Below are 25678 nucleotides of genomic sequence, written 5' to 3' on the forward strand. Positions count from 1 at the left end.
GGTGTATGCACCGGGGGACCGGGTCTGGCTCTCGACCCGAAACCTGCCCCTTCACCTGCCCTGCTGGAAGCTGAGTCTGCGGTTTGTGGGGCCATTTAAAGTCCTGGGGAGACTGAACGAGGTATGCTATAGGTTACAGCTTCCCCCTGATTACTGTATTAACCCCTCGTTCCATGTGTCTCCTCAGGCCGGTGGTGGCTGGTCCGCTCCAGCAGTCTGAGGTGCGTGAGGTTCCTCCGCCCCCTCTGGACATCGATGGGGCCCCGGCGTATACTGTGCGAGCCATCATGAACTCAAGGCATCGGGCGAGGGGCCTTCAGTACCTCGTGGAGTGGGAGGGGTACGGTCCGGAGGAGAGATGTTGGGTGCCAGTGGAGGACATCCTGGACCCTTCCTTACTGTAGGAATTTCACCGTCTCCACCCGGATCGCCCTGCGCCTCGTCCTCCGGGTCGTCCCTGAGGCCGCAGCTGTAGCCGCGCGTCAAGGGGGGGTACTGTCACGACTTCCACTGAAGTTGCTGCCCCTCCTTGTTCGGGTGGTCGTCTCGGTGGTCGTTTCTTTTTCCATTTGTTTTGTCTTGATTGTACACACCTGGTTCCCATTACGTTATAATTTATTCCCTATTTAACCCTCTAGTTCCCACATGGTTTTGTGCGTGTTTGTTCTTTGTTTAGTGTTCAAGACTTCTGTGAGCTGGTGTGTTTTCCTTGTGTGGAAGTATTTTGTTGTTTCTTTTCGAGTAAAGTATGTATTTTACTCAGTTCTGTGTCCTGTGCCTGACTCTGTCCTAACCACTGCACATTGACACATGGCAGCTTGTTGCATGCATGGCCAACTGTAGTGTGATCCATTTGACAATGTGTGTGTGTGTGTGTGTGTGTGTGTGTGTGTGTGTGTGTGTGTGTGTGTGTGTGTGTGTGTGTGTGTGTGTGTGCACTGATCGATACATTACATTAGTTTCATCCTTGTCTTTCTCATATTTAGTAGATACACATTTATCACACATTTATTACATAAATCATCCACATGGTGTTATTATACAAACAAAGAAATGTATATTTTACATTTAGATTTGTGCAACCATTTCAGTTTTTTTGACCAACAAACTTCACGGGAAAATAAACGGTATTTCCCTTCTGTAAAACAGACTTCAAATAAATGCCACAAACCGACCTAGAATTGAGTGATGTACACATGTACTGACATGTTTGATTGATGAGATATTGGTGAAACACAAGTATTGCCTTTGTGTATTATGACTCAAGGTTGAAATACTGCTAGAAAAATATTACGATTTTGGGTTTGTTTAAATCAACAACAAATGAGAGAAACTAATAAGCGAGCAGGTTGACAGAAAGGTCAGTGGTGGGAAGTTTTCTTGTTGTTTTATTGTGTTGGAAATCTAATTTTGTCTCTTTATCCTTTCTCCGTTTCTCATGCTCTTTCATATTTTTTGTTGTTTTGTTTGGAAGAGAGGTGATGAGATTAGATTGGACCCAGTCAGGTTTACAGTCTCTCTACAAGGCATCTCTAAAGGATCTGGGATTTTCTCTGTCTTACTATTGTTCTGAATAATTTCCAAACAGAAGTTAGAAATATTGCTAGTCTGTGGCAGGTTTATACTGTATAAATGCATCCAGAATCTCCCTTAAGTGTTCAACTGGTTCGAGATTTAGTGACTGACACACACACACACGCACATGCACACACACACACACCCTTTAAACCCCCTATGCTCCTTTGAGAACCTTTTTTCAAAGTCACTGAGATCTCTTCATCTAGCTATGGTAGTCAAAATCATGGGCAACTGGGCATTTTTATACACAACCTTAAGCATGATGGGTTGGCAATTGCTTAATTAACTCAGGAACCATAGCTGTGTGGAAGCACCTGCTTTCAATATACTTTACATCCCTCATTTACTCAAGTGTATCCTTTATTTTGGCAGTTACCTGTATGTGTCCATGTTGAAAATAGTATAGGCTAGTCTTTTGTGGATAAATATCTGGCTGAAGAAACACATTGTCAAAAACAAACATTTCAGATTCCGTTTACAGAGATTACTTGAAGCTCAAAATCAGTGGATGGAATAACAACCATGAGGATAGAATGACAGTCTGAAGTCTAAGCCTTTTACTACAGACAGTAAAAAAAAAAAATTTGGACACACCTACTCATTCCAGAGTTCTTCTTTATTTTTACTGTTTTCTACATTGTAGAATAATAGTGAAGACATTACATTTATGAAATAACACATATGGAATCATGTAGTAACCAAAAAATGTATAAACAAATCTAAATATATTTCAGATTCTTCAAAGTAGCCACTCTTTGCCTTGATAACAGCTTTGCACACTCTTGGCATTCTCTCAACCAGCTTCACCTGGAATACTTTTCCATACAGTCTTGAAAAAGTTCCCACATATGCTGAGCACTTTTTGCCTGCTTTTCCTTCGTTCTGCGGTCCAACTCATCCCAAACCATCTCAATTGGGTTGAGGTCAGGTGATTGTGGAGGCCAGGTCATCTGATGCAGCACTCCATCACTTTCCTTTTTGATCAAATAGCCCTTACCCAGCCTGGATGTGTGTTGGGTCATTGTCCTGTTGAAAAACAAATGATAGTCCCTGTTAGTGAGCATTTCTCCTTTGCCAAGATAATCCATCCACCTGACAGGTGTGGCATATCAAGAAGTTGATTGAATAGCATGACCATTACACAGGTGCACTTTGTGCTGGGGGCAATAAAAGGCCACTCTAAAATGTGCAGTTTTGTCACACAACACAGTGCCACAAATCAAATCAAATCAAATTTATTTATATAGCCCTTCGTACATCAGCTGATATCTCAAAGTGCTGTACAGAAACCCAGCCTAAAACCCCAAACAGCAAGCAATGCAGGTGTAGAAGCACAGTGGCTAGGAAAAACTCCCTAGAAAGGCCAAAACCTAGGAAGAAACCTAGAGAGGAACCAGGTTATGTGGGGTGGCCAGTCCTCTTCTGGCTGTGCCGGGTGGAGATTATAACAGAACATGGCCAAGATGTTCAAATGTTCATAAATGACCAGCATGGTCAAATAATAATAAGGCAGAACAGTTGAAACTGGAGCAGCAGCATGGTCAGGTGGACTGGGGACAGCAAGGAGTCATCATGTCAGGTATTCCTGGGGCATGGTCCTAGGGCTCAGGTCCTCCGAGAGAGAGAAAGAAAGAGAGAATTAGAGAGAGCATATGTGGGGTGGCCAGTCCTCTTCTGGCTGTGCCGGGTGGAGATTATAACAGAACATGGCCAAGATGTTCAAATGTTCATAAATGACCAGCATGGTCGAATAATAATAAGGCAGAACAGTTGAAACTGGAGCAGCAGCACGGCCAGGTGGACTGGGGACAGCAAGGAGTCATCATGTCCTGGGGCATGGTCCTAGGGCTCAGGTCCTCAGAGAGAGAGAAAGAAAGAGAGAAGGAGAGAATTAGAGAACGCACACTTAGATTCACACAGGACACCGAATAGGACAGGAGAAGTACTCCAGATATAACAAACTGACCCTAGCCCCCCCGACACATAAACTACTGCAGCATAAATACTGGAGGCTGAGACAGGAGGGGTCAGGAGACACTGTGGCCCCATCCGAGGACACCCCCGGACAGGGCCGGACAGGGCCAAACAGGAAGGATATAACCCCACCCACAGAGTTCTCAATTTTGAGGGAGCATGCAACTGGCATGCTGACTGCAAAAATGTCCACTAGAGTAGTTGCCAGAGAATTGTTTGTTAATTTCTCGACCATAAGCTGCCTCCAACGTCATTTTAGAGAATTTGGCTGTACGTCCAACCGGCCTCACAACCGCAGACCACGTGTAAGCACGCCAGTCCAGGACCTCAAAATCTGGCTTCTTCACCTGCGGGATCATTTGAGGTCAGCCACCCTGACAGCTGATGCAACTGAGGAGTATTTCTGTCTGTAATAAAGTCATTTTGTAGGAAAAAACTAATTGTGATTGACTGGGCCAGGCTCCCAAGTGGGTGGGCCTTGTTCCCAAGTGGGTGGGCCTTCTTGCCCGGTCATGTGAAGTCAATAGATTAGGGCCTAATGAATGTATTTCAATTTACTGATTTCCTTATATGAACTGTAACGCAGTAAAATCGTGGAAATTGTTACATGTTGCGCTTATTTTTGTTCATTATAGTTTGTGGGCCAAATATTTCAGATGTTTTCTTTAGAAGCCCGATTTTCGGGATGTCTCGTGGTTTGACAAACACAGCAGATGAGGAAGGGCAATGCGGATGCGGTAGATTGAGATGCAGCCATGCATAACAAAAAACACATATCTCTAGCTTAAACTGTAACAAGTATTACGATGGGTATTGTTTTCTAATGTAATTCCATTACCACAGGGCTGCAGAAATGATGGGTTAGGTTTTTTTCCCAGCTCATAACCATGTGTGTGAGGTGTATACTTTTGTTTCAAAGTAGATTGTTTAAGACTACCAAGAAACACTCTGCGTGACCCTGATTTAGCCCACTGCAGTAAAAGGTGAATGTATATATATATATATATATATATATATATATATATATATGTATATTTTCTAAACCTTCAAGACAACAATTTGAGGGCAATCAGAAAGAAAGTTTCCAATATCCAGCAAAAGTAACTAAATCTCTATGAGTAAGGGAACTGTAGGTGGTCTGTGTACTGACCAATCAAACGGCATTGCAGTGTTTTTGCACACATACCCTCATTGAACAAAATCACTTCAGTCTCAAATAAATCAGTCCTTGGTAGGCCTACCTGTGGGTTTACCCATAATGAAAGGCCTAGAGAATGGCATAAGTTATCACAGGCCTATGTCCATTACAAGGTTTTGTACCAGTCAGAAATGTGAGTGATTGCTGTTGCTGTTAAAAATCCCAACATAATCAAGAAGAAAACAGCTGCAACGACCATGTTGGAAACCATGTGTAGGCCATGGCCTAGCATCGTGCCTATTCACAGCTAAAATGCTGGACTATTCTCCTCTCTCTGTGTCCTCTCAGACAAGCATCATATGAATGAACATGAGGTCCTAATAATAAGCTTTACAATACAGGTTATTTTTTTCCCGGAATACTGCGGCTGTAATTAATGGACACTTGGCATGCTTGGTGTGCCTGGCGATTTGTCGAATCCATAAAAAGAGATGTCGAGGTAATTATGTTTGGCATGATATATTGAAAGTAGGAATGGGCGAGCTAGTCAGAATGCCTGACAGCTGTGGTGTGCAGATGCTATCAGACCTCTTGTCCACGGCGATCAAATGAAAGCGGGTCATTTTAACAGCTAACAGCTGTTCATGGCTAATTTGTTCAATTATGTGTGGAGGAGGAACGAAGAGGTTGTTTCTGGGCCCTAAGGGACTTCCACTCCTCCTAGATATTCTCTCTTTCTCTCTCTCTTGTTTTCTGAGAATGAACATACCTGCAAGCAGAGCGACTTTGCATTCTTAGCATTCAGCAGCAGGGGAAGGCTCCGATGATGACACGATTGATGTTGTTATTTCTCTTATGGTAGCTCATGTTGAGCAATTAATTATCAAGACATATGTATTTATTGCAGTGCAACTGTCTTAATAAAAGGACACCAAGAATAAAAATCCCTTGATGACTTATTGCCAGAACAGGTTTTTTTCCCCTTGAGTGAGATGTAAAACTGTGTAAAGTTGCAGGAGTTGTCTGACTGATTTCAAAACCATATAACATTTATTTTAAATATTTAAAGTGTGTTTATTGGTCTGTGTGGCACGGCAGGATGTGTGTGTGTGAGGGGGGGGGGGGTCCGCATGTGTTTGTGCATTTGTGCTTTTGTGTGCAAAGCCGTAGCCAGGGTTCATTCACCTCAGTCTATCTACAAACACATAGCCTATTAGCTATATAATTAGCCGCTGCACATTAACTGAGCACAGGGAAAACTACAATTTACACTGAACAAAAATAAAAATGCAACAATTTCAATGATTGTACTGAGTTATAGTTCATATGAGGTAATCAGTCAATTGAAATAAATTCATTAAGCCTAATCTATGGATTTCACATGACTGGGAATACAGATATGTATCTGTTGGTCACAGATAGCTTTAAAAAAAAGTAGGGGCGTGGATCAGAAAAACAGTCTGTATCTGGTGTGACCACTATTTTTCTCATGCAGCATGACACATCTCCTTTGCATAGAGTTGATCAGGCTGTTGCTTGTGGCTTGTGGAATGTTGTCCCACTCCTATTCAATGGCTGTGCGACACACACTGTCAATACTGAGCATCCCAAACATGCTCAATTGGTGACATGTAGCAGTGAATTGGTTTAGGTCTTATATGACCAACAGAACAGAAGCATGTAATGTTGATGATGTTTTGTCAGAGGCCAAATAAATATCCTGTGGAGTACCGCAGGGCCTCGCTTATTTTATATATGCCAAATACAATAGTTCAAACTCCTGCTTTATGCTGATGACTCAGCCATACTGGTATCAGGGAAGGATACAGTTTACATAGAGGAGACCCTTAGTAATTTTTGCATTTTGTAGAGATTGGTTGACTGACAACAAATTGTCGATACATTTAGGAAAAACTGAATCAATTTTGTCTGGAACAAAACGTAGATTGCTTAGAGTTGACAAGATAAAGGTAAACTGTGCAGGTAAAGATATTGAATCTAAAACAAGTGTAACTTATCTTGGTGTGTCCATAGATGAATCCCTTTCTGGAGACCTGATTTCTGCAAAAATGATTTAAAAAATGGCGACCAAATTGACATTTTTATATTGTGACACTAGATATTTTTAAACATGAGCTGGCGCACACCCAGAAAAAGAGTTCGGGTGGAGGTGCTGACTAACAACGAATAAACAATAAACTATCAAAATAAAGAAAGTCGCACACTCCATGTATGAACTCCCAGAAATGGAATGGGTATTTACCAACATTTGGCATCACTATGCCTTCCGCAGGGTAATGTCATGAATACTTGAACCAGGTTATGTAGACAAACAGTGCAATTAGTGCAACCAATGACAATAGTGAAGGGTGGATCATAATCATTAAGTTAATAAAAATTAATTTGTGAAACTGATAAAAAATAGTATATGGCATATTAAATATATTTTTCAGATTTCGTTTCATATTTACATGTAATCTTTTGGTTCAACATTAATGTATAATTCATGTATAATGAGCATCATCAAACAGGGGGAACATATTAAGTGTACGCTACTGAGCTGTAGAAAGAATATATATATTTATTAGACTTGTTCATAAATAAAAAACTTGTTCATAAGGGCCTGAGGTCAAAGTCAATATTCAGACCACTAGGGGTCAATGTTTTTAGATAGGATATCCAGTAAGCCTCCCTTTGTATTAGTAGGATCTCCATGTTACCTCCTCTCCTTGGTAGAGCAACATGCTCAATGCCTGTGTATTTGAGGGAGGAGATGGGATGGTTAGCTTCAACAAAGTGAGCTTCTACTGGATAATCGGTGTTCTTACACCTGATTGAGCTGCGGTGTTCAGCTATGCATTGTTTTAATTGTCTTTTCGTTTGTCCTACGTAGGCTTTTACACATGAACAGGTGATGAGATAGATTACTTGGTCTTGCATGAGATGATACCCCTAACAGGGATCTTTCGACCTGTATGTGGGTGTCTGAAGAAAGACGTTTTTATAGTGCTATTGCACTGTGCGCATGAGCCACATTTGTAGTTCCCATTTGGGATAGGTGTCTAGAGTGTCTGAGTGGGCTCAGGGGGCAGGTCAGATCTCACCAAGCTATTTCCAGGATTGCGAACACGCTTATAGACCACCAGTGGGGGTTCCTTGAAGAGGTGTGCGATTTTTTTTCTGATTGCAGAATATGCCAGTGCTTTTTCAGGATTGCTTTCATTTTGCAAGCCAGCAGCATACCACCCTGCATACCACTGCTGGCTTGCTTCTGAAGCTAAGCAGGTTTGGTCCTGGTCAGTCTCTGGATGGGAGACCAGATGCTGCTGGAAGTGGTGTTGGAGGGCCAGTAGGAGGCACTCTTTCCTCTGGTCTAAAACTATTCCAATGCCCAGGGCAGTGTGTAGGGTGCTGTTTTCTGATGGGACGTTAAACAGGTGTACTGACTCTGAGGTCATTAAAAGATCCCATGGCACTTATTGTAAGAGTAGGGGTGTTAACCCCGGTGTCCTGGCTAAATTCCCAATCTTACCATCACGGTCACCTAATAATCCCCAGTTTTACAATTGGCTCATTCATCCACCTCCTCTCCCCTGGAACTATTCCCCAGGTCGTTGCTGCAAATGAGAACGTGTTCTCAGTCAACTTACCTGGTAAAATAACAGATAAATAAAAAATTATCCGAACCCTTGGTGTGCTTAGTTCAAAAGATGGTTGTGTTGTTTTTCTTCTTTGGTTGAGTTTTTAGTAATTCCTCTCTTGGTTTTTCAGATATTTTCATCATTGCATCATCAAGAGTTTTGTCCTTGTAGCCTCTCATTTTAAATGTATCTGTCATTTTTTTAGCATTGATGTCAAAATGGTGGCCACAGATTCGTTTAACCCTGCATAACTGGCTATATGGTAGACCGTTCTTGAGGGAAAGGGGATTGATAGTTTGCATGAGATATTTTAACATAAAAGTTAAGAAACAGCTTGTCCCAACTTTGATTCAGTGTTATTTTGACTGCCTGCTCTGCTTGATATAGTGGGCTATCAAAAAAGCAACAACAAAAAATAGAATGCAGGTCATGCAAAATAATGTTATCAGTACAGTGCCTTGGGAAAGTATTCAGACCATTGACTTTTTCCACATTTTGTTACGTTACAGCCTTATTCAAAAATGTATTCATTCATTTTTTTCTACACACAATATCCTATAATGACAAAGCAAAAACAGGTTTTTAGAAATGTTTGCTAATTTATAAAAAATTAAAAAACAGAAATTTCACATTTACATAAGTATTCAGACCCTTTACTCAATACTTTGTTGAGACACCTTTGGCAATGATTACAACATCGAGTCTCCGTGGGTATGACACTACAAGCTTGGCACACCTTTATTTTAGTAGTTTCTCCCATTCTTCTCTGCTGATCCTCTCAAGCTCTGTCAGGTTGGACGGGGAGAATTGCTGCAGAGCTATTTTCAGGTCTCCCAGAGATGTTCGATCAGGTTCAGGTCCGGGCTCTGGTTGGGCCACTCAAGGACATTCAGAGACTTGTCCCGGAGCCACTCCTGCATTGTCTTGGCTGTGTGCTTGTAGTCGTTGTCCTGTTGAAAGGTGATGCCGGCAGATGAATGGCACGACAGTGGACCTCAGGATCTCATCACGATATCTCTGTGGATTCAAATTGCCATCGATAAAATGCAATTGTTTTCATTGTCAGTAGCTTATAATTGCCCATACCATAACCCACTGCCACCATTGGGCACTCTGTTTACAACATTGATATCAGCAAACTGCTCACCCACACAACGCCATCTGCCAGGTACAGTTGAAAACAGGATTCATCCATGAAGAGCACATTTCTCCAGCGTGCCAGTGGCCATTGAAGGTGAGCATTTGTCCATTGAAGTCGGTTACGACGCCAAACTGCAGTCAGGTCAAGACCCTGGTGAGGACAACGAGCATACAGAAGCAATTTTCTGAAATGGTTACTGGATAACTTTTTTGGTTGTGCAAACCCACAATTTCATCAGCTGTCCAGGTGGCTGGTCTCAGACAATCCTACAGGTGAAGAAGCCAGATGTGAAGTTCCTGGGCTGGCGTGGTTACACATGGTCTGCAGTTATGAGGCCGGTTGGACGTACTGCCAAATTCTATAAACATTGGAGGTGGCCTATGGTAGAGAAATGAACATGTAATTCTCTGGACATTCCTGCATTCAGCATACCAATTGCATTCTCCCCTAAAACTTCAGACATTTGTGGCATTCTGTTGTGTGACAAAACTGAACATTTTAGAGTGGCCTTTTGTTGTCTCCAGCACAAGACACACCTGTGTAATGATCATGCTGTTTAAGCATGCAAGCTTCTTGATATGCCACACCTGTCAGGTGAATGGATTATCTTGGCCAAGTAGAAATGCTCACTAACAAATTTGCACACACATTTGTGCACAAAATTGGAGATACATTTTTGTGCATATGGAACATTTCTAGGATCTTTTATTTCAGTTCATTAAACATAGAACCAACCCTTTACATGTTGCGTTTATATTTTTGTTCAATATAATACATGCTGAGGGATCTGTTTGCAGAAAAAGTATTACGTAAACAAATGAATTTGACAGCAAATTTCCAGCAATTCCACACATTTTGCCATGACTTATGGTAGGTTATTAATATTATATCTGAGTGAGATTGACTAACAAAATCATTGGGGCCCCCTGGAGGTCAGGGCCCCTGGGCACTTGCCCTGCATGCCCGGTCGATAATTCTGGCATGATTACTACAAGTCTAAAAATCTGGCTGGACTAACTAATTTCCCAATCAAAAATATTTTAACGGTCATGAGCTAATTGAGTGACTGTCAGTGAGTGATATAACACGAGCAAAACTGCTGTAACCAAGTTTCGAAATTGCACCTTGTGTATTCTAACTCTCAACAGCAAATTGAGACTCCGACTGAGATCCAAAAAATACTGTTTACTAAAGAGTATCGCTGTCTAATCCTCTCCCACTGATAAAAAACCACTCAGTGGATGAAAGTCATCAGTAGGGATCTATCCAAACAAACTGTCTCTCTCTCTCAGCCCCACTGCTCAGAGGGATTTGGCTCCTTGGTGATTCAACCTGCTAACATATTTCTGCCAATTAAATTAGATATGTGCAAGGCAATATGTAAGATTACTCAGAAATGATGAACATATACAGTTAAAGTCGGAAGTTTACATACACTTAGGTTGGAGTCATTAAAACTCGTTGTTCAAAAGATCAAAAGAAATCAGCCAAGACCCCAGAAAAAAATTGTAGACCTCCACAAGTCTGGTTCATCCTTGGGAGAAATTTCCAAACGCCTGAAGGTACCACGTTCATCTGTACAAACAATAGTACGCAAGTATAAACACCATGGGACCACGCAGCCGTCATACCGCTCAGGAAGGAGATGCGTTCTGTCTCCTAGAGATGAATGTACTTTGGTGTGAAAAGTGCAAATCAATCCCAGAACAGCAGCAAAGGACCTTTTGAAGATGCTAGAGGAAACAGGTAAAAAAGTGTATATTTCCACAGTAAAACGAGTCCTATATCGACATAACCTGAAAGGCCGCTCAGCAAGGAAGAAGCCACTGCTCCAAAACCACCATAAAAATGCCAGACTGCGGTTTGCAACTGCACATGGGGACAAAGATCGTACTTTTTGGAGAAATGTCCTCTGGTCTGATGAAACAAAAATAGAACTGTTTGGCCATAATGACAATCGTTATGTTTAGAGGAAAAAGGGGGATGCTTGCAAGCCGAAGAACACCATCCCAACTGTGAAGCACGGGCGTGGCAGCATCATGTTGTGGGGGTGCTTTGCTGCAGGAGGGACTTATGCACTTCACAAAATAGATGGCATCATGAGGAGGGAAAATTGTGGATATATTGAAGCAACATCTCAAGACATCAGTCAGGAAGTCAAAGCTTGGTCGCAAATGGGTCTTCCAAGAGAACAATGACCCCAGGCATACTTCCAAAGATGATGCAAAATGGCTTAAGGACAACAAAGTCAAAGTATTGGATCACAAAGCCTTGACCTCAATCCCATAGAAAATGTGTGGGCAGAACTGAAAAAGCGTGTACGATCAAGGTCTGCAAACCTGACTCAGTTACACAAGCTCTGTCAAGAGGAATGGGACAAAATTCACCCAACTTATTGTGGGAAGCTTGTGGAAGGCTCCCCGAAACATTTGACCCAAGTTAAACAATTTAAAGGCAATGCTACTAAATACTAATCAAGTGTATGTAAACTTCTGACCCACTGGGAATTTGCTGAAATAAATAAAAGCTGAAATAAATCATTCTCTCTAATATTATTCTGACATTTCACATTCTTAAAATAAAGTGGTGATCCTAACTGACCTAAAACAGGGATTTTTGTACTCTGATTAAATGTCAGGAATTGTTTAAAACTGAGTTGAAATGTATTTGGCTAAGGTGTATGTAAACTTCCAACTTAAACTAAGTATTTGGGTAGACTTGCGATGCTGCCCAAGTATGGGATATAGACTGGGTGAAGACACAGGGATTCACAGGAATATACTGTGTCTGCAGAGTGAACAGAAACAAACTCCATAAGCCTAATATCCACACTATCTGAAACAGGGACATGACTCTGTACGCTTTACTGTGAGCCCTCAATGAGCTGCCCAACTGTGTGTGTCTGAGTGTCTGTAGTAACCCAGTGGTGTGTACGTACAGATCAACAGCCTGCATTCTCAAAGTCACTGGAGCCAGAGCACAGCCAGAGACATGACTCCTGGTGCTGTTTGGCTAGCTAGTGTTGCTCATAAAATCTCTTATCAGTCTGGCATTCTCAACTCATATCTGTTGCTGAGCTAAGGGTTGGGAAACTGACGGTATGCACCAAAGGCTGCTGTACTGATAGAGCCATATGCAGGGGTGGAATTGGGAGAAATCACCCCAGGAACTTACCACTGTCATATCCCCGGGCATTCAGCTTTGAAACATTGTAGCATCTTAAAATACTCCCCCGAGATTTTCACTTTGTGATCTCCATTCCCCCCGAGATTTTCACTTTGTGAACTCCATCCCCCCTGAGATTTTCACTTTGTGATCTCCATTCCCCCCGAGATTTTCACTTTGTGAACTCCATTCCCCCTGAGATTTTCACTTTGTGATCTCCATTCCCCCTGAGATTTTCACTTTGTGAACTCCATTCCCCCGAGATTTTCACTTTGTGAACTCCATTCCCCCGAGATTTTCACTTTGTGAACTCCATTCTCCCGAGATTTTCACTTTGTGAACTCCATTCCCCCGAGATTTTCACTTTGTGAACTCCATTCCCCCGAGATTTTCACTTTGTGAACTCCATCCCCCTGAGATTTTCACTTTGTGAACTCCACCCCCCCTGAGATTTTCACTTTGTGAACTCCATCCCACCTGAGATTTTCACTTTGTGAACTCCATTCCCCCTGAGATTTTCACTTTGTGAACTCCATTCCCCCTGAGATTTTCACTTTGTGAACTCCATTCCCCCTGAGATTTTCACTTTGTGAACTCCATTCCCCCTGAGATTTTCACTTTGTGAACTCCATTCCCCCTGAGATTTTCACTTTGTGAACTCCATTCACACGTGTGTGACTTTGGCGGCATTGACTTGGATCACGTCCACATAGATACAGGTGAGATCGGTCTCACTCCCAAAGACACAAAGCTAATTCATTTGGTTTTCTGCCTGATGCTGCCTCGCTCTGTTTGAGGGACATAGAGATTGTGACGAAATAGTGCCCTCCTGTGGAAGAATTATGCACTTTAACTCAGGAACTATATTAATTAAAATGTAAAATCATTCATCATAGCTACATCATTGGAGCCCATCTGTCTTTGGGCTAATAAAGTTGATAACCACTGTATAAGACAAACTATAAAACACAGGCATTGGCAAGATCCACCGTTTTCACTGGGACCAGGCAGAAAGATAGTACTAACAACCTATTTTTCATTTTTTTAATGAAGGAGAGCATTCTCTCTCAATCAACTATAAAACAATTGCAATTAAAAAACATTCTTTCAGTTAGAATATTTACATATTAACAAGTGGCTGTGCAAAATGTACAAGATATTAATAAGAAGTCATCTGCTTCAGGTTTTTCACTAAAAACAGTTCTCTGATAGAACATGGATAAAGGGAAAGATGCGTAACAGCTGATAGGGGCTACAGTATTGAAAAATATGTACAGTCTGAAAGGTTTCATCAATACCATCCAAAAGCTTAACAACCAACCAATTAGAAATATAAAGAATATACATAAAGTGGGTGTATGCTTCTGACCGACTGCTTGATTAAAAAACGGATCGTTCGGGGGTGCATTCTGTATACCATATTCTGCATTCCATCCCACATCACCATGTCAGCTAGCAATGGCCTCCCTTCAATCATAAACGCTATCTATTGCCAACTTTGCATCAGTCTCACTTTTCATTGTTGCATCAATTAATTAATGTAAATTGTTTTACATTACTCTTCTGAAAAAAATATATATATATTGTATATCAATTTCTTCACACGGTCTACTGATAAAAACCTACAATTTACCGACTGCTTCCATAGGATGTGTGTGTGTTTTCATGTATGCATATACATGTACAAATGTTAGCAACAGACATGCTGACAAAATAAATAATCATTATAAGTGATTAAAAACAAAGTCCAACACACAAGCACCTGGGAAGAGATGCTAAAGCAGAAATCAAACAAGTCTAAAATCTCTGTGGAATATTGACTGATTGAGAAAGAGTTCTGTCATCAGAGGTGGAGAGTTAGAGATGTATGATTAATATGGCTTATTATGGCTGCAAGGCAGCTCGATGTAAGAGTAATACCAGTCAAATTAAAATAATCCTCAGTCAGTAAAAGAGCACTAGAATGAATGACTAGAAAATAGGACAAATAAAACGTCTCCTCAACAAAATGCACAGAGTCTCTGGATCGTCAGGTATTTGACGTTACTCCTGCAGGTTTATACATTTGTTGGTTAAACGTGTTTAAAAGTCCTCTAGCTGGGGATCTTTCTAAAGAACGTCTAATCATATATTGCATGAGGTTAAAGGATGGAAAAGCTAATGCATGTCCCTACTGCAAAACATGAGGATATTTCCAGACCCAAAGGAGACCTCACAAATAAGAGCATTTCCCCTCTAGGGGAGTGTATGGGAGGGGACCTGGTTGCCAGTAGCAGGTCTCTAACATGGAGAATGATTGAGGCCTCTAGTGGACAAAAGGCCGTATTAGCATAGGCAGCGCCATTGGGGGCATCCACCATTTTAATGTGGTCAACTAGGTGGGACTTCCAACTTTATTGGCAGATCTCTCCTGGTGACCTTGTTGAAGTCATGTCCAACTGGGTCATCAGGAGGGATCAGGCAATTGCGAAGAAGGCCAGAAGAGCTAGTCTGATAGGTCAGTCCCAACAACTCATTGTTTCACAGCTGCAACAGCCTGGTCTCTCTTGAGGAGGGAGTGTAGGGTTCAGCTGATGATTCATTTTCCAGGTGTCATTGGTCTCTCCTCTAGTCTAGGAGGTCATGATTCTAGGAGAGCACAGAAGAAGAGACGGTACCATCAAGGGTAGCTGGTCTATCTTGCCCTTTGAGGGAGGTGCTATTGGTTGTTCTTGTCTCTAGGGGAGGTGCTATAGGGAGTGGCTGGTCTCTGTGTTAGGGAGGTGCTATAGGGAGTGGCTGGTCTCTGTCTGTTAGGGAGGTGAGTGACTTGGTTAGTCTCATTAATTTCTTGTCCCTTAGAAAAGCGTTATTGGGCATGTCCGGTCTCCCTGTGTTATTTGAGGAGGCCTTTATAGAGCAGGTGTGAGCGGCTGGTCTCCCTCTCATTTTCCAGACAGAAGAGCAGGTCCCTGAGGTTAACCCGGGTGATGCGCTGGCGCTGAGGCCTGGAGCCTCCGCTACTGTACCCACCTGACGGAGAGGGACCAGAGCACAAGTCCTGAAGAGAAAGAGGAGGAAGAAGGGGAGAGAGAGGTGGGGGAAGATAGAGGAAGTAAAGTCCATTTGATCTTCAAAAATATGTGTATGATAGGGTGCTATCATCTAAAAGCATTATTTTCTTTGTTAATATCCATTAGGATACTGTCTCAGCCTCCAGTATTTATGCTGCAATAGTTTGTGTCGGGGGGCTAGAGACAGTCTGTTATATCTGGAGTATTTCTCCTGCCTTATCCAGTGTCCTGTGTGAATTAAAGTATATATATTCTCTCTCTCTCCCCCCCTCTCTCACCCTGAGCCCGAGGATCATGCCTCATGATTACCTGGCCTGATGACTCCTTGCTGTCCCCAGTCCACCTGGTCGTGCTGCTACTCCAGTTTCAACTGTTCTGCCTGCGGCTATGGAACCCTGACCTGTTCACCAGACGTGCTACCTTGTCCCAGACCTGCCGTTTTAAACTCTCTAGAGACAGCATTTACTCCTGAGGTGCTGACCTGTTGCACCCGATACAACCACTGTGATTATTATTATTAGACCCTGCTGGTCATCTATGAACATTTGAACATTTTGGCCATGTTCTGTTATAATCTTCACCCGGCACAGCCAGAAGAGGACTGGCCACCCCTCATGGGGTGGTTCTGGTTCGGGTTAGTGTACAGCACTTTATGACATCAGCTGTTGTAAGAAGGGCTTTATAAATTAATGTAATTGATCAGGAGTCAATGATCTAGCCCAGAGTACTAGTCTATGTTTGGTTATGATACTCTACCTCAGCCCCGGTTCCGCTGACAGGGGAGTTCATTTTCCTTTTCTTCCTGGGGCCGATGGCTGCCAGGGCCGTCATGTTGGCCTCCTTCTGCCTGATCTGATTCAGTTCCTGCTGCTGCATCTAGACCACACACACACACACAGAGAGAGGGAACAGGCATTACAATACAAGACTACTTTGCCTGAAGACAGACACATGACCACACATACCGGCACCCACTATAAATGAACATATTGACACAAAGAGTATGAGAAACACTACAATTCATTCACATACAGCATGTTACACACACCATGTATACAGCTACACCAGCCTGTACTCTTACCTCTTTAGCCTTCTGTTTAAGCCGAAGCTGCTCTGGGTCCTCTTGTCGTGATCGAGACTGGGGGAAGAAAGAGGCACAGTATTCAGTATCAACACTACTAGCACTTACAGTATATGACCACTAGATGGCATAAACAGCTATACATTACTGCCTCTGGTGGAGAGTTAGTTACCTTAGCTGCCTTCATCAGGATCTCTCTCTCCTGCTCCTCCTTCCTCTGTTTCTCCATCTGATCCAGCTGCTCAAAGAACTTCAGCTGTGATCGCACATCACTCACCTGTTCACACTTATCATCCTCCTGAAGGAGAGCGAGAGAGAGATGGAGGGAGAGGGGAAAGATAAATAATGAATTACAAGGGTAAAATGGTTCAATCAGATATTATCACTGGCATCATCAAATTATTTCAGCACTTTTTGCAAAACTGTTGCAATGAGCACCAGTGAAGATCAAATACGAAATAAACTGGTTTTGACTAAATATATATACAACTTGAATAGCTCATGAAATAACTCTTCCACACAAACACCCACATAAGCTGTGTTCATTCACCTTGAAGGTGATGCTTTTCTGCTGCGCCACCACCGTCAATTTCTCCAGCAGGTTCTGCAGTCGATGCTGTGTTGCATGGGACACGTAGCTGATCACCTCCGGTCCCAGGTCAGTCACCCCTAACCTCCCGCCTGTTACAACACAAGAGGACAGGAGATGTCATAGATTTTAGGTACTGAATGTGGGTGTGTGTATGTGTGTGTGTGTGTGTCTCACCTATCTCATGTACTCTCTGGGTTAGTGAAGAGGTGTAGAGGAAGGCCTCGTCTTTACAAGAGCGAGTCACCATGCCGACCAGCTCAGAGTTGGTTGCCAGAATGCGGGCACTCTCCTCTGATAGGTTGACTCCAGCCATAGAGGCCACGTCATTTATATCATCATCATCCCTGAATGGAGGGAGAGAAACAGTTTATAAGGCCTCATTTTCACTTGAAGAATTCCAAAATCATCTGATTTGGACATGTATGTCTATGAGTGTGTGTGTGTGCGTCTATGAGTGTGTGTGTGTGTATGTGTTTACTTGAAGGTCCCTCCGCCTGCCTCCTTCTGCCTGTTCTTCAGTACTACAGAGAGCATAGACTGGGGCCCCAGTGTTACCTTGGCTCCTGGTGCTAGAGCCTGCTTCACTACAGGAACTGAGAGAGAGGGAAGAGACGGAGAGAGAGCGCAAGAAAGTGAGGGGGCAGTTACATAACAGAGACACTATATTTTTATTTAACCTCCTAACTCTTTCACATTGTATATCATAACTCAGTAATAAATAATTCACTTTTTCTTGGTAGAGTTGTTGTAAGCAGAAAAGAGAAACGGACGTCAAGAGGAAGAGAGATGGCGGAAGAACACATTTCACAGATGGAGAGCTTTCCACGGTTCCCTCAAAACCCCATCCATCAATACACTTGATCAATATAGCATGCAGTTATATACATATGTCACAAGGGGAAGTGTTTCAATATAGTCCTCGGTCAGTGAAGCCAGCAAGGCAAGCCAGGAGGACACTGGACACACATACACACCCACAGCAGCAGCACTTATCATATTACTGCCGTCTCCACTAGCTAATAGCAGCTGGCCACAGACAGAACCAGTACACTTCTTTCTATCTGTCGCCTTCGATCATGGACACTGCTAACTGGCATTGTTCACACTGTGTGTGTCTTTGTCCCAGAGCCTCACAGCCCAGTGGGAAAAATACCTCACACAGCAAAGATCCAATCCTGCACAGGTGTCGTATCACATTCTACAGTGATGGTATCAAAGCATTAAATAATACAATTAATCAGGTAATACAAAGTACTATTAGGCCCATAGTATATTTTATATTTTGTATAAATTATATTTCTATTAGAATGTTCATCTATGACGAGTACACAAACGCATGCATCAAACACACAGGCAAAATGCAGATAGAGTCGATGTCTGCGCCCCAGCGGAAATCTAATTAGCATTGCCTCACAAGACACATCTGAAGGTCCCCCGTACCAGTTGAAAAAATGAATGGAAGGATACAGAGCATTCTGAAATATTCAGACCCCTGGACTTTTTCCACATTTTGTTACGTTACAGCCTTATTCTAAAATGGATTAAATGAATTGTTTTCCTCATCAATCTACACAATATCCCCCGTAATGGCAAAGCAAAAACCAAAGCCATGAGGTCTAAGGAAGTGTCCGTAGAGCTCCGAGACAGGATTATGTCGAGGCACAGATATGGGGAAGGGTACCAAAACATTTCTGGTGAACTGAAGGTCACCAAGAACACAGTGGCCTCCATCATTCTTAAATGGAAGAAGTTTGGAACCACCAAGACTCTTCCTAGAGTTGGTCGCCTGGCCAAACTGAGCAATCAGGGGAGAAGGGCCTTGGTCAGGGAGGTGACCAAGAACCCGATGGTCACTCTGACAGAGCTCCAGAGTTCCTCTGTGGAGATGGAAGAACCTTCCAGAAGGACAACCATCTCCTCAATAAAAGTGAGTGGCCTAGCCGGAGACTGGACTTGAACCTGATCGAACATCTCTGGAGAGACCTAAAAATAGCTGTGCAGCGACGTTCCCCATCCAACCTAACAGAGCTTGAAAGGAATGGCAGAGAAGAATGGGAGAAACTCCTCAAATACAGGTGTGCCAAGCTTGTAGTGTCATACCCAAGAAGACTCAAGGCTGTAATCGCTGGCAAAAGTGCGTCAAAATACTGAGTAAACAGTCTGAATACTTCTGAAAAAGACTAACGTAACAGAATGTGGAGAAAGTCGAGGGGTCTGAATACTTTTCACATTTCTGAATACTCCCCCCACCCCCCCCGGCTTCGACAGGGCTAAGATTGTAATGGGATAAGAAAGGACACAGAAAATACAAAACACACACACCTGTCTGAAGCTGTCTGACCACCTGCGGCTGCCCCATGATGATGTGACTGTGGGGCTGGCCTCGGAGCGTAACCATGGGTGACTGGGCCAGAGTCACCTGAGGCCTCCCCATTGCCCCCTGCTGCTGAGGCACCATCTACACACACAGAGACAGAGAGAGGCAGAGAGAGACAGAGAGAGGCCATAGAGAGTGAGACCAGAGAGAGAGAGTGACCAGAGAGAGAGAGCGAGACCAGAGAGAGAAAACAGAGAGAGAGAAAACAGAGAGAGAAAGTGAGAGAGGCCAGAGAGAAAGAAAGAGTGCAGACCTGAACCTTACTGTGCAGGCTCGGGTATTTCCTTTTCACATAGTCCTTTCCAGCATGTTTCCAGCAACTATGGTGGACGCGTAACCAGGCGATACACTTGGGGTCATCCCTCAACATAACATACAGTCATATAGACTTCCCATTACATTAAAACAACAAGGCACCCTACCCATACAACAGAGGAAACACTGAGTGGAGTATCGTTAGGATATAGTATACCAGGCCAGGCTTGTTATGAGGTGTCTGGGCCAGGCTGATAACAGGAGACTGGTGCATGGTCCCCTTGGCCCCAGGGCTACTACTGTTGAGACGGGAGTTCTGTGCCGTGGACATGCCCCCCAGCACCGCAGCAGTCAAGGCCTTGGAGGGGGCGGCAGGCTGGGCGCCAGTGTGAGGCAGCTGGCTCTGCTGGATGAAGGCTGCCGAGTCAGGGGTCATTTGACGCAGTGCAGGAAGACTCCTCTGGAGATGGGGAGGAAGAGCACAAATCATTCTCTCATCTACAGTATATTGCATTGTTGGCCACTTGTATTTATTTGGGTGTATAGCTAGCTACATTAGAGAAGGGAAAAGCCATCAGTCTCACCTTGAGGAAAGGCACGAGATATGGCTGAGGAGAGGAGTTGAGCTCCCGGTATAACCGACTGGTGAAGTCCTCCGCTTCGATCTTACTCTCCTGTGGTGGTAGAAAAACAGACAACATAGAAAGATCAAGTGATAAAAATAGTGAGAGTGAGTGCAAGAGACAGACAGATGGCCAGACAGATGGCCAAACAGACAGAAAGGTGTACCAGCAGGCTCTTGACTAACTCCTTGACGTTGGCTGTGGTCTCAGACGACTGCTTCCCGCTGGATGCCAGTTTGATCAGCGTGGACAGGAAGTTCTTACACTTCTTCACATTCTCCAGGATCTCCTAAACACACATATACACAAGTTAGGACTACTGCATGACTATTTAGGAGTAGATAAATGTCGGCAGGAGGGAGATGAGTGTTGTCTCACCATGGTAGAAACGACCGTGGGGGCGCCTGGTGTCCCTGCTCTCTGGGTGACTGCTGCTGAGCAAGGCTGCACTGGAGCCTGACCTGAGGTGGCGGCCGCTCCACCCAGCATAATGGTGTTCTATAGGAGGTGGGAAAGAGGAAGCAGGGTATGAAATAAGACTAAGGGGGAGATTGAAGAGAATTGAAGAGGGGGATGAGTTGTGTACCTACCTGTTGTAGTACAGGAGGCCTCTGGAGGGTGGTGGTGGCCTGGACGGTGGTCTGGGCCGTGGAGCCCTGCTTAGTGATGGTGGGGGTCACCTGACGGGACATCATGGGCGTCCCTGGAGCCTGCAGGACAGAGGAGAGGACAAGGGTTCAGGGGTTCACACTGTGATCTCTCCATCACTGTAGGTAAGAGATGATTAGTGTGTGTGTGCACCTGTACAGAAGTGATCTGGACAGGGGGAGTGCTGGTGGGGGTAGCTGCCCGTGGGGTCATGGCGCTCTGGGACTGGGATTGCATCTGGGCCAGGGTCTGCTGGTGGATCATCAGAAGCTGCCCACTCTCACTGCGTACCAGCACCATGCCTACACAGGGCATGGAGGGGTCAGGGGTAAGAAGTCAAACAGGGGATATAGATCGACAGACAGACACTTACTTGCTAAATACAAATAACGTTACATATCTTAATAATAACTATGGAAACACTTTGTTTGGTTAGAAAATACAGTGTTGGCCACTCTTGGCAGAAAATGACCTTTTTTATTGTCACAACAACAACAAAAAACATTCAGCTCTCAGTGGAGAGTTTAACTAGAGCTAGCATTGTTAGCCAGAACCTGTGAGACATACAACTCCCACAGAAAATGTGCCACATGCATGCAACTACATTACATGATGTGCTATGGTGTCAGCGTGCCTATTGATCAAATCAGTCCATTGTATGTGTGCCAGGGTAGCCTGTGTGTGATTTTACAGACGACACAAGTAGACAGAATCAATAGAACGTTCCCACAGGTCAATGTGCTCGTGGAGAATAAACAACTGACAGCAAAACACGCCCACATGCACAAGGAGTTTTGTCTAATAAACAAACCAAAGGTGCAGCAACGATGGCAACTGTAGCTGATATGACATCTCAAATGTTAACTACAAGTTTGCAACAAAGTTTCTGTTTCACAGAGAGTGTTTTAAGCTGCCCGCAAAATAAATTGTAGCCTCTCTCGACTGTGGCTAACTGACATAGGGTGAAGTCAGCTTTAGTGGGACACTTTTTGGTAGATTGCCATGTAGACAGTCAAAATCAGTGTACCCCTACTCAAGCAATGTTTATTTAAATTAATGAATGTCTTATCTACATTTTAATGATAAAACAAGTTAACCATGTATTATTCAGTGGATGCTACATCCCCTAAAACAAAACCAGAGCCCTACAATGCTAGTGGGACACTTTAGTAGATGAAGTGGGACACTATTTTCTCATTAAGAACACAGTGGCCCACTGGCACTTGTGAAATCATCAATTATACTTTGTAGAGGCTTATAGAAAGCACACCATCTGTATAAATTTTTTTTAGTTAAAGACAACCTTCGACTAGACCCTCTCAATGCCCTTGGAAAATGTATTTGGGAACACTCCAAGCTCATGGTGAAAAATCTAACAGAGACACCACAGCTTTACCCCCCCCCCCCCCCCCCCCCCCCCCCAAAAAAACTGTCCCTTTCAAAAATTGTGCCTCTTTTCTATCCTCTCTTTCTAATGTCACTGTCCTTTCTTTCCTTTCCTACTCTTGCTATTTCCCGCTAATTCTATCCATCATCATCCTATGCTGTTTATGTGCCAAATAGCGTCTAGAATCGATTTACAGATGTTAGGAGCAACTAAAAGAATATATTTCAATGTATTTTAGAATATCCAATGAGTGAATTTACATTTAAATTTGATGAAACATTTTATTTTGTGCATTTTAATAGCTAAAAAAGTCCCTGTCCCACTATCCAAACAGTGGGACACCACTATAAATCCGATTTTCATAAATATTATAACTATTTACGTGAATGGTTATTATATTTCAAAACACTACCAGTAAATATTAACTTCAACATGAAAAGCTAGATTGTTGAATTATAGTTGACAGAATGACAGGTTATATGTTTCCTATGTACAGCATGTTTCATCTGGTCTCTCCATCTGAGAAACCTGATCACACACAAACACCACAACGATGTCACACTCAGCAAAACCATGTTTTCATGCACAGAACACATTCAGCAAAAAACAAATAACATGTGTTGGGACTGGGCTGCAAAATTATAGTACAGATACAGTACCCTAAAAGAAATGGCCCACTAATGCCGACTTCTCCCTAACTGGCTACTACTACGTCAAAACACCTGAGAATGAAAGTTACCTGGAGGGAGCTGAATGTTTTGGATGTTTGAAGCATTTTGTTGGGGTTGCGGAAGTCTCGGGGAGAACACCTGTGGCGCGATCGCCTTTATCCCACCAGGACAGGCTGCAATAGTCGATGGGATGGAGGTCCTCACATTCTGTAAAACCAGGCTTTTACCTACAACACTGGGGCTGGTCACTTCTGAAGTCGTTTGTGTGGTCGTTTTTGGAGACTCCAATGTGTTGATTTGCGCTTCTGAACTTGCAGGGTGGGCAACGTTGACAGATCGTATCAGAACCGTATTATTACTCCCGCTCTGCGCGGTGACTGTTCCGAGGGGTTGCATAGGCGGCCTCACGAGCGTGACAGTGGGCACACTGTTTAGAACAGACAGCTGAGACGATATCACAGTTGAAGTGACAGCATTGTGCATAAGAGGTGTTTGAATGACTGTGCTGGAAGTTGAGGGTAAGACTACGTTTCCTTTGACTACGGAGCTCGGTCCGTTGTTGACAACCGCGACGGCGGGCACTGTGCTGCTTGCCGAGCTCACCAAAGCCGCAACACTTCCTGAATTATGAGAGTTTATCACAACGCTCCTTCCATTTAAAGTTTGCACACCAGCCGCCCCAGTTTTTCTGATCCCAGCTCCGTGATCGGGAACCTCCGTTATCACACCACTGACTGCCCCAGTCTTGCTCGGACTGTGCCCGGCTGTCATGCTCGATCCCACCGCCGTTGTCCCGACCGCAGCATACATGGTTGAACCCTGGGACCTCCTACTATTAATGACCCCCCCTGGCACGCCAGTCCCTACAAAATAGGAAACAGATGAGGGATGGGAATATCTATCAATTTAACATGTGTAGCTGTATAAGCAAGTTGTCAAAATGTGTGGCTAAAAGAGACAAAAACAGAAAAACAACGTGACCAGAATAAGCTAACGTTAACCAGTAATCTATTTTACCTGGTTTAGCAAGCTCTTGTGAAAGTCCCATTTCGCTGTCCTGGACATTGGAATTGCGACCTACAGCTGAGTTGTCAATGTGATTTGCTGCAGCCTGGACCCTAACTGAAGACTTTCCACGACCCGATCCCGTGAGCTCAGACTCCAAAGACCCAACTAGATCACTAACTACTTTCTCGTCCACCTCTGTGTTGAAGAAAACATCATCCAGTAAATCGGAGCCCGCCGCCATCTTTACTCGCTCGTGAGACGCCTGCACCGATTGGATACTCCGTCACTCACATCGGATTCCAGGGTGCTCTGATTGGTTATTGTTAGATTTACAGTTTGGGATGAATTGTTATAAATTACATTTAAGGAATCGCAGCAGGATGCGATATAGCACGGGCGAAAAAATTGGGACGACAGTACAGGGTTGCATTTGGTAGTTGTGCGGCTAGCGTTGCCAAATGGAAACGAACCACACATCGATTATGTTACCGAGTTTTGTTACTATTTTGAATCATTATAGAGGAAATGCAGTGGGTTTCTTTTAGTTTTTATTCTCGACTCAAAATGGCTGCGTTGTTTTTCAGGCGGTCTGTCCTACAGCTGCTGTCACCGCCCGCACGAGGGCGCTGGTCGAGCGCTCGCTGCCGACTGTCAGAACTGGACAACCAGCTTCGTGCCCACTGACAAACACTGACACATATGCAGGACAATAGCATCTGTCAGTGACTTTGTTTTACTGCGGACATGTAACGGTAGCCTATTCATACGTTAGAAATTGATGTACATGTGATATTTTAACTTTCACTTGGTATGCTGGTGCTAATGCGCTCGAGAGAGAATGTGTAGGCTAAATATAATTTTAATAAAGTTGAATAAAAACATTATAGGCCTATACAATTATCATATATTTATTGGTTTCGGTCATATTGTAAATTTGTTTTTGATTAGCCTATTGATATTTAGCCTAGTTTATGGGCTACAATAAATATCATAGAACGAAATTGCATGAACTCGGCATATTTGCAACGACACTTAGCCAATATGCATATATGCCATCAATACCTGTTACATATGCATATATGCCATCAATACCTGTTACATATATGGTTGATTAAGTTCCAATTAACTTTTATAACTCTTCAGCAAATGCAATCCAACCATGACCCCTTGAGGCACAGGTGCACTTGTAAATGAGAAGGCGTGGCCCATGGCTTACCTTGGAGTGATGGTCCATAAATTCCCTCTAATGAGCCGCATATTACCTTGCTGTCATGTGAATCACATTTAAAATACAACGCAGAGATTAGGCTACTTGACGATTACTTGTTGCCATTAGTTCACCAGCC

General features: G+C 43.4%; 1 protein-coding gene across 1 annotated transcript; it reads right to left on the bottom strand.

The window, feature by feature from the left end:
* Positions 1–13672: 13672 nt before the first annotated feature.
* On the bottom strand, positions 13673–25399 carry LOC139368778 (transcription initiation factor TFIID subunit 4-like). Its single transcript, XM_071108108.1, has 16 exons — positions 24342–25399; positions 23393–24187; positions 21420–21568; positions 21209–21328; positions 20997–21116; positions 20785–20907; positions 20580–20669; positions 20213–20455; positions 19686–19821; positions 17842–17956; positions 17538–17707; positions 17322–17452; positions 16944–17069; positions 16772–16828; positions 16447–16566; positions 13673–15677 (listed from the first exon to the last, which is right to left on the bottom strand). Exons 1-16 carry the CDS (start codon positions 24571–24573, stop codon positions 15513–15515), a joined length of 2892 nt encoding a protein of 963 aa, XP_070964209.1. The 5' UTR covers positions 24574–25399; the 3' UTR covers positions 13673–15512.
* Positions 25400–25678: the final 279 nt, after the last annotated feature.

Source organism: Oncorhynchus clarkii, chromosome 16 (assembly GCF_045791955.1).
Source record: "Oncorhynchus clarkii lewisi isolate Uvic-CL-2024 chromosome 16, UVic_Ocla_1.0, whole genome shotgun sequence".
Lineage (NCBI taxonomy): Eukaryota > Metazoa > Chordata > Actinopteri > Salmoniformes > Salmonidae > Oncorhynchus > Oncorhynchus clarkii.

Bases quoted from the DNA above. Each gene is read 5' to 3' on its own strand.
- LOC139368778 (XM_071108108.1), bottom strand. From the start codon at position 24,573: ATGGCGGCGGGCTCCGATTTACTGGATGATGTTTTCTTCAACACAGAG. The intron at 17,453-17,537 runs GTGAGACACACA...GTGTTGTAACAG, and splicing joins CCAGAGAGTACATGAGATAG to GCGGGAGGTTAGGGGTGACT. The intron at 16,829-16,943 runs GTAACTAACTCT...TTCTTCCCCCAG, and splicing joins TCCTGATGAAGGCAGCTAAG to TCTCGATCACGACAAGAGGA.